Source organism: Melozone crissalis, unplaced genomic scaffold (genome assembly GCF_028551555.1).
Source record: "Melozone crissalis strain CALT ecotype California unplaced genomic scaffold, PUWL_Pcris_2 ptg000016l_1, whole genome shotgun sequence".
In the NCBI taxonomy this organism is placed as follows: domain Eukaryota; kingdom Metazoa; phylum Chordata; class Aves; order Passeriformes; family Passerellidae; genus Melozone; species Melozone crissalis.
Window position 1 is genome coordinate 21,741,409 of NW_026535794.1, and position 9,615 is coordinate 21,751,023.

General features: G+C 37.0%; 1 protein-coding gene across 1 annotated transcript in view; it reads left to right on the forward strand.

The window, feature by feature from the left end:
* MINDY3 (MINDY lysine 48 deubiquitinase 3) overlaps positions 1 to 9,290 on the forward strand; it is a 46,317-nt gene extending 37,027 nt beyond the window's left edge. Inside the window, exons 13-15 of the mRNA XM_054274191.1 lie at positions 3,711 to 3,798; positions 6,994 to 7,065; positions 8,278 to 9,290. Of these exons, the coding sequence (XP_054130166.1) occupies positions 3,711 to 3,798; positions 6,994 to 7,065; positions 8,278 to 8,427 (310 nt within the window). The 3' untranslated portion in view covers positions 8,428 to 9,290. The remainder of the gene's footprint in view (positions 1 to 3,710; positions 3,799 to 6,993; positions 7,066 to 8,277) is intronic.
* Positions 9,291 to 9,615: the final 325 nt, after the last annotated feature.

The window sequence follows — 9,615 nt, forward strand, 5'->3', positions numbered from 1 at the left end:
GATCAAAACATGGAATATGCAGTCTTAAATCATCTCCTCTTAAATAAATGTATGCCTATTGCTATTATCTTGAGAACCTACTCTGTTTGGGCTCTAGATGTTTTGTCTTTTTGGTGTGGAATACAAGTATAAATAATGTATTTCAAACTCCATACAGGCTTTTTTGCTTGTTTTTTGTTTGTTTGTTCTTAAGTAAAATTAAAGGCCTTGCCTCCAAATGTATTATTTAATTTTTTTATTATCTAATCCAAGGCTTTAAGTTTCTCAGAATCTCAGAATGTATAAAGATCAGACCTGATTAGAATTTTAGAACTGTAGAGGGCAAAACTATAGAGCAGACATGAATTAGCAAGGTGACTTAGCCAGTACTGAATGTCATTGCATGTGTTTTTAGTAAAATTTTTTAGTGTTTTAGAAAATGTATCTGAGAACACACCTGTCTCATTTGTTTTGCCTGTTTCTAAAAACCATTCGATGCCCTTTAGGGCACTGAATTTAAACATATCTGTCAATGTAGATTTAGCTTGCTTAAAACATTTTATGCTCTCTATTTGACCAGTAGTGGAGGCTTTTGTTCCCACACACTTCTCAGCAATAACAGTACAAAGGCCATTGCCCCAACACTGGGAATCTCTTGAGTTCAGTGCCAAGCTTTGCACTGAGGAGACTGAAGCACAATCAAACAATTTCAGTAGCTCTGCTGTGGTACCAGTAACAGTGAAAGGTGTTAATGATTTGCTGAAGGAAAAAACCTCACTTGAAACACAGCACGATCCAAGTTTATTAAATCTACCCTCCTACTTAACTGATTGAATTTTGTACAGTGGCTATATTTAAAAACTTACATGGTGCTGTATTTTTAAACAGTTCTTGTATTTCTTTACTGAGTACATACCTTGCTTTAATTTTATTACATAATTTTAAGTACATTTTTTAAATAATCTGCTATGGTTCTGTTTGCAAACACAATGTTTTTGCAACTCTGCTGCAGCATTTCAAGAATTTGGGCAAGTTTCAAGCAGCCACTGACATAGCCAAAATTTTGTACTTTGAGAGCAGTGAGAATGAGGAATAGAAGGATTGAAGTCCAACATCTTACAAGTTCTCAGTCGTGGTTTCACTTAAGTGGAGATTTTTTAAAAAATAATAAATTGGCATTGTTTGTAGGATACCACATTCAGTGTTATGAATTTTAAAATTCTTCTCCCAAAGACCTTAATGAAGCCACTCTCTTCAGATTTGCATAATACATCCTCTGTGTGTTAAGGGAGAAACAAAAAGAATTCAAATAACTTGCTAGTAGTTCTATGTTAGGACCAAGAAAGGAATAAAGATGAAGAAACATAAGTGGTAGCCAAAAAGACAAAATGCTTTTGTGCAACAACCAAAAAAACCTTGGAAGCTACACCTTCTGCTCACAGTCCCCAGCAAAAGAGACCCGGGTGATGGTTAAAGGCCTAAGTAGTTAAAGAGACCTCTATGAGAAACTGTGGCTTCTGAAAGGAAAATGTAGTGTGTACACTAAAAAAATTGGAGGAATCTGGATTTATGGAATGTTAAATGTAAATACAATATAAAGCAGAGTTAAAATCTGTAAACTAATAAGTTAAGTTATAAAACAAAAACTAGTAGTATTCTTCTGAGCCCATCAGTGCCAAGGGGCCTGCAAGAGGTTTCTAGTTCTGATAGATGATTCCCAATGTTTTAAAAGTATTCAAAGTCAAGTAGAAAAGTGCAGTGAGTTCTTCATATTCACCAGAGAAGATGGTAGGGGCAGTTCTCATCACTGGAGAAGATCAAAGAGTTGGTTCCACACTTAAGCCTTTGGATGGGTGGTCAGAGTAACTAACATTCTGAAGTGTCAAAATAAGTAAAACAATGCAAAGTCCTGAAGAAACACCAGACTGACATTGCTGAATTCTTTTAGGTTACCTGCCACTGTGAACTGTGCTGGTACCAAAGAGTACAGGAATGAGAAAGGTGACAAGTGAACAGTAGGACTTAGAAAATATTTGAAGGCCCATCTAGAGAAAATTCACATGTAAATGTTTCATGTGTAAACGTGGAATAGGAAGGAACATTTTTCATAGATAAAGAATTGATCAAGGAATAAAAATGTCACTTTTTCTTAATAGAGGGAGATAATTAAAGGGATTTTACAGGAATTTGTATTAACTATATGAATTTTGTTATTTTATCAGCAGGATTTGACAGTAGAGATTTGTATGACTGTTGCTGATAAAAATGTGTTTGAGATGTTAAAAAAAAGTGTATAAGAGCGGCAGAAGTTACAGGAGGATATGGGAACAGAGAAGTGTCGATAAAGTAAATGTAGATTGGTTGCTCAGGGATAAAGCAATGCTAATTTCACACTGTGGGTCTGTGAACTAGATATTACTGGTCAGGAAACAGATCTTGAAATTTAAACTCATAGTGATAGCCAGACACATGGAGTGGGATTCATAGGAGTTATGTCATTGTATAAATGCCTGATGTTTCACTCCTTCTTGGGAAAAGAATATTATAGAAAGCTACCAACAGGGCTAATTAAAGATCCAGTGTGCCATTAGTGCAAGGAAAAGCTAGGTTAGAACTGTTTGACCTGAAAAAGTTAGACAACCACTGACACAGTAAATAGGGAATGACTATTAATTGCTTCACACAATACAAAAATGAGGTGTCATCAAACTGAATAAGTTGGCAGGTTCAAAACAGAGAAGACACTTACTCCCAGAACCCATAGTCTAATTTGTATTTTTTGAGTGGAGTTTATTAAGAGCCAGCAATGTAGATGGATTCAAAGCCATTTAGGCACATGCATGGAAAGAAAAATATATATCTTTGTGTTTTAGATACTGCCTGTCACTGAAGATGTCTTTGAGCAGCAGACTGCTGGAAAGGGGAGGGTAAACTCAGGATGTGTGTGTGCCCTGTTCTCTGTTGTGAGCACCCACTACTGAGCAGTGTCAGGAGCAGGACTCTGGGCCAGGCGCTCTGTTGGTTTGACCCAATGAGGACGTTCCTGTGGACGGTACAGCTTGTAACTGCACAGGGCTAGGTAGATGCAATAGATCCAATCTGCTGCCTGTAGAAATATACTGCTTAAATAGATATATAGTCTTACAATTCACCTTCGTTTGCAGTGACCTGAAATTAGACTGTAGTCATGCAGTAAGGCTTCCAGATTAGTATTGTTAGTATTTCCATTGTTTGTTGGTTCTGGCTTCTTTGATACCGAGTACGTGATGTAAATAAGAAATGTATCTGTTAAATTTAATTTTATTTCAGCGTACTTAGAAAATCTTGGAAGGTTTTCAAATCTCTGTTTAAAAACAGGTTGTTTGGCAGTGACAGAGCTATATTTCAAAGATGGCTGGGTTTTGTATCTTTAAAGAATGCTTACAAGACAGCAAAATGCCTTTTGGGCTGTAAACCTGGTTTTAGATTATACGGCTTTCAAATTATTTTACCAAATATGGTGGTCCTTCAGAATTATCACTTATTTAATTTAAAATAACAGATTACTTTTACTTAAAAATAACCATGTTTTGGCAACTTGCATGCCATTCTGGTGCAGTTGTCACTTAAGATTAAAAATAGAATAGTATTGCTATACTTGGCAGTCAGTACTGTGGTAGCACAGCATAACTTAGTCATGCAAGAATAAAAGTGTCTTACTCATGCTTTTATATTCAATTTTTTTATCTTAGTGTAAACCTCATGAAGACCAAATTAGACCCAGAAGGACTGGGCATCATACTACTGGGTCCCTTTCTGCAAGAATTTTTCCCTGAGCAGGTAATCAATATATATTCATTGCTGCAGAGCTTTGTCTATTCTGTTTGGCTTTGAGATTCGTTGAAAACTTCCATGAATATCACAAGAGTAAATTTTAATAAGTATTGCATTCATTCAACTCAGTTGATCATCAGATAACTTCTGTATTCCACCACAAAAGGTAGACTTCTGTTTTCTATAACTTCTGTATTCCACCACAAAAGGTAGACTTCTGTTTTCTATAACACGTCCATGATTTTGTCACCTTTAGACTAGAAGGAAACTCCATTGTTCTGAATTTAACTTCAGGAAACATATGATCATTTTGACTATGACATTGAATTGTTTCCTTACTCAGAAAGTTCTTCTGAGTTTGGTTTTTCTGAGAATAAATGACCATACCAGTTTTATCAGTATTAAAAAGGTTGCTTGCAAATGGGAAAAGGTTGCAAACATATTTAAGACTATTTTTATGTACATTTCTTGATAATTAAAGTTTTTGACAGTTTAACAAAAAATTCATGATGGACTTAGATTTAACTTATGAGGAAGTTAGGATATTGGAAAATTATTTTCAAACCCTCAGTGTGTTGCATATATTCTTTAAGACTGCACCACTACTGAGAGGCAGGTGTTAACTTAGCACTGCTGTCCTCTTTCCCCTTTGCCTTGGATCACATTTTCCTGCTCTCACACTGCCTCCCTGCCACCAGGAGCCTCTCTAAACAGATTTGTGGTAAACCAGAACAGGAAGCTGGTCTGGGTAAGAGCTCTATTTGCATGTGTGTAGGGCTTGTTCCATGGCCATGCACATGCTTGTATTGGCAGAAAAGAGCAGGTTTACCTGGGGTAGGAGAATAGGCTGGTGGAAGAAGAAGGGCTCAGAAGAGTACTTCTTTAAAGGCTTTTAACTTAATATGTCACTAAAACTATGTGGCTTAATTTTTACAATCAAGGAAAAGTGAAACTGATGGGTTTAAGTCCCTTCAGCAAGATTCTTTTTGTTAGGATTGTGCAGCACTGGGTATAACATTCTGTACTATGAAACATTCTGGTCAGTCAGAAGACACTGGAAATGCACTGCCAAAGATGGTAGGGACTGAATATATCATATCATCCAGAGGCTTTCATCATCTGGAGGAAAGAGAAGGAGGAGTTAGTGCTCATTTTCTCTGGCCCTTTAGAATTACATCCACATTGTATTTTTGCCAACTGTTTCTTCTTCCTTTCATCTGTTTATACAGAAGTGGAAATATATGTACAATTGAATATAATTTATTTCTTACAATTATATTACATTTGCAAATCAAGAAGACTCCATTGCTTCATTTTAGGGCCCAGATGCTTGGAATGAAGTTCAGAATGCCAAAGAACATCCTCCATAATTGGCTGTGCCTAAACTGTCCAGTACCATGGGCCATAGGGAGGTGGAGGAGACAAGAGCCATTGTATGGGGATACTGCCTCTCCTGCCTGTCATAAGGGCATCAGTGATTGGAGAAGGGAGGCTGGAGAACAAAGCACAGTGCAATCATGGGCAGAACCCTACCTTGGTCACCTTGGTGGAGGAACTCTGCCTCCTGTTAAAGCTGGAGCCCTTGAGTCAATGCCTGTCAAGTGCTAATTCCCTGCTGTATGTGATTCCCCACCACTCAGTTTTTCCTGTCCTGTTAAATCTTCACTGGCTCCAGTAAAAAACATGGGAATTGTTACTGCCTTATGGGTGCTGTTTGAGCAATCGGCATGTTTTGGACTGGAACCTGCCAGTATCCATTTGATCAATCTGTCTGTACTCTGTGCATCAGGTAGCAGTAGCCCTTACCCATACTGACACCTTGCTCAGAATATTTTCTGAAAGTGAAATTCTGCAGAAATGATGATGAATATCTTTAAAAGTCTTTCTTTCAAGTACTGTGAGGAAATAGCAGATACCAGTGATGGTTGGAATTGCTGATTTTAATATTTGAACATCTAGCTAGGGCTCGAGAGATTCAGATTAGATTCCTTTGCTGAGAATATTCAAACCCCTATTCTTACTCTCCTAAAAAGTACTCAACTCCATCTCAAAAGCAGAGAGGTATCTCTGCTTTCCTTCTGAAAGCTGTTGGCTTAGAAAAAATTATTCAAAGCTATTCAGCCTGACTCCTTACTACTTAGGGCAGTCACCTGGAGAGGGGGATTCCTGAATTCCATGCTAGCTCTTTTTTTTTTGAAACAATAACCGCACAAAATTCTTAACTTCCATGGCACAGGAACTGGGAAACAGCATTTTTTTCCCTTCTGGGTGAGCATTACTTCCTCAGGAAAATGAATGTGTCCTCTTTCCATCCCAGGAAGGCTTAATTTTATTTATCTCTGTGAAGCAACTTCTGTAAGCAGAGTTACCTCTTACCTTCCTTTTCACCACCCTCCCTCCACTGAATAGCCTGGATGGCTATGAGAGACCCATAGAAAGATAGAGTTTGTGAATCATTCAAGAGCAGAAAAATGAATGAGGGTTTTGTATTCTGATGGATGTACTGTAACCTGAGTAGATTTATTCTCATTCCAGCCTTTACTTCCATGTGCTCAAAAAAGGGATAAGCTTTTGTTTGGAGCCTGGTCCAGTAGGCATGAAAGAGCTGATACTACACCTTATTTGTGTTTCCTGGTTCAGTGAATCCAAAGCTTTCAGTCCTCTTGGGACGACAGCATTTACACACCTGGAATGGTAAAGATCACCAGAGCCAGTAGCTTTGCTGTTGGACCTTGGCAGAACCAGTGTCTTCAAAATTAGTGTGGTTAGGCAGGCATGGGAGTCTATGAGCTTTTTAGCTCTCACAGGGAGGGCCAGAGATTGGATCTGGTCCTTAGTAAAAAACTTTGTGGTGTCCAAACCACCATAAATAAACATGCATGTGACTACTGCATAAGGTGTCTGACATTAAAAATCAGGATGACTGACTCCATAGTCAGTGCTGAAGTTGTACTTCAGATTGTCCAGGTGAACACAGAAAATCATGGCTTGCTCTTGGGGGCATTACTCATTAATTTACTGAGAACTGTGTTTTTATTTCTGATAAGAAAGGTGAAATGAAATTTTTGTCACCTAAAAGAAATGGCACTTTTTAACAGTTTTCTCAAGTCTTACTGGTTGAACGCATCTGTCTAGTTGTAAAGAGAAGAGAATCAAGGCACAATGGATGCCACATGAAATTAACTGTCTTCTTTCTATTAGGACTCCAGGGTTTCAGAGTCATTCACTGTTTACCATTACAATGGACTGAAGCAATCTAATTATAATGAAAAGGTAAGATTTACAATTAAGCCCTAATAAAGTCACAAAGCAAAACTGAATATAGTTAAAGGCAAAATACTCTACCTTGAAGCAGACTTTTTATAAAACTATTATTTTCATTATTTTCTTGCAAAATTATATATTTGGAATTGGAAACTTCTTTGTACTCCTAATCATATTTGAGCTATACTGGACTGCTTGGCAAGACCACATCTCTGAAACTCTGCATTTTGAAAAGAGCCCTTCTCACACCTACCTGTCATAAGGGGGGTCTGAACTGCAAGGGACACTGAAGATGTAACACACATAAAGTGCAACTTCTAGAAGTAACTCAACATCTAAATTAGGTTGTTTAGAATTTTTTGTGAATTTTTTTAGTAGTACATGCTTGCATCAAAAATTAGGGGCTTTTTTTGAGCCATTTACTGAGGAAGCAAAAATTACCTGTTCCATTTTCAGTGTTCTTGAAAAAAAAGGGTATACCAGACATAATATGACTGCTTCTGAGTTCCTGAAGGAGAATTTAGAGTAAAAGATTGTAAGCCATTAAGAGACATAAGGAGCAAGAAAGACTTAAGTAAGACTTCTTCCAGAAAATACACCTACTCAATATTTGGAATAGCTTGTAATTAAGTCCTTAAAATTACCCCTGTGAAATCTCCAGCGGTTCCATACCCCAAAATGTAAGAAGCATTCAAAGATGAGGATTTTTTTATTTCATACTTCCATTTCATTAAAAAAGGAAGTATGTAAAACTTCACAGTTTTGATGTGTGTGGGATTCACATTCTCTGAACTTGAGAGAAGCAGAGAAAAAAATGATCAAAACAATTCTTACCTCATTCGCTGCTCCTCTTGTTGTTCACAAGTGGAATGCATTGTGGAAGATTGTTTACCTGAAGGGAATTGGTAATTAGATTCTGGTGAGAGTGTTTTGATTCATTGACCAATTGGATCCCTGTGTGTGTGTTGGGACTGTTGGCTGACAGTCACGAGATTCTGTGCAGTTGGGTTCTTGTGCAGATTCAGTTTAGCTGTAGTGTAATAAAGTAATTAATTAGCCTTCTGATATCCACGGAGTCATCCTTGTCATTTCTCCCAGACGTCAGGCAGAAATATCACCGATAGATGTGTATCATAACCAGTCCTCTCCTTGCCTGGTGAAAATAATCATCTCACCTCTCAGTTCTTGAGCAGGCTGACAGAGTTGGGTTTGCTTTGCCAGGTGATGTATGTGGAGGGCACAGCAGTTGTGATGGGCTTTGAGGAGCCCATGCTGCAGACGGACGACACCCCGGTGAAGCGCTGCTTGCAGACCAAGTGGCCGTACATAGAGCTGCTCTGGAGCACGGACCGATCCCCTTCCCTGAACTGAGCTGGCCAGGAGCAACACCAAACTGGAGCTCACTGTGTGGAGTTATACACTGGTATCACTGAGGAATTGTAAATAATGATTACAAACACTTTTTCAGTGTTAATTGGAATATTTAATTTTTTAATCAGATTGATTTCTATTATAATAGTTTGTCTTTTTTGGCCACTGTAGTACTGTTAATGTGAGTTATCCTAAAACAAAAAGCCTACTTACAAAGTCTTACCATTATTTTGCCATCTCATGAAGATTTGAAAAATTCTGATATTGCAGAATCTGCATATTAGATGTCAGATCTTTAAACATAAAACATATTCAGCTTTCTCAGAATCATATAGGCATGTTTTATTATTTAAATTATATTGACTTACATTACAGTACCATAATGTGTGGACTAGACTGGCCTTTGCACTGGATATGTTTTAATGAGTTTAAATTTTCTGCAGTTTTTCCTAAAATCTAATTTTACCTAAAGAGCTTGCACAATGTGACATAAAGAAGATACATTTTTAGGAATAAGTATAATTCTTAAATACTCTTTCTTGACAGTTGTATATTACTGTGGCTTAGTTATTGGGCATGTTAAAAGTGAACAGAAAATCTGATGAAAACATAGATATATTAATATTTATTTGAATTTGTATAAAGGAAATGTAAAAACAGCAAAATTTCTTGTTCTATAATCTTTAAACTATTCAAAACTTACAATATTGCCAAATACCTCTTCTTAATTTGTCCAAACAGCAGTGTAAGCCAGCATTACTGTATGTGTTAAGTGCATGAGAACATCTGTTATTACATTATTATATTCCTTTATTTATTATCAACTTCTTAGCCCTAAAATAAAATCTTTTCCTTGAATCATATATTATTTAAAGGTTGATTTACTTGGACTTGTTTGCTGCTTCTCTGAGATGATGAAAAGGAACCACAGGTTTAGAAATTTTATAAATAAAGGTCAGCTTTAAAGTTGAATGCATCCTGGGGGAGAAAAAGGCAACACCAAAAGGTAGTTTCCTAACTTCTGGAATTACCATGACTGTTCCTTATTGCAGACTGACAGCAGAGTATCTTAGTATTAAAAGTATTATTGTTAGATTTCTTTTTCTGAAAAAAAAAATCCTTTGCAGATTACAATGATTTGAAAAGATTCCTTAATTGGACTCGCTTTATTTAGAATGCAAGTATTCT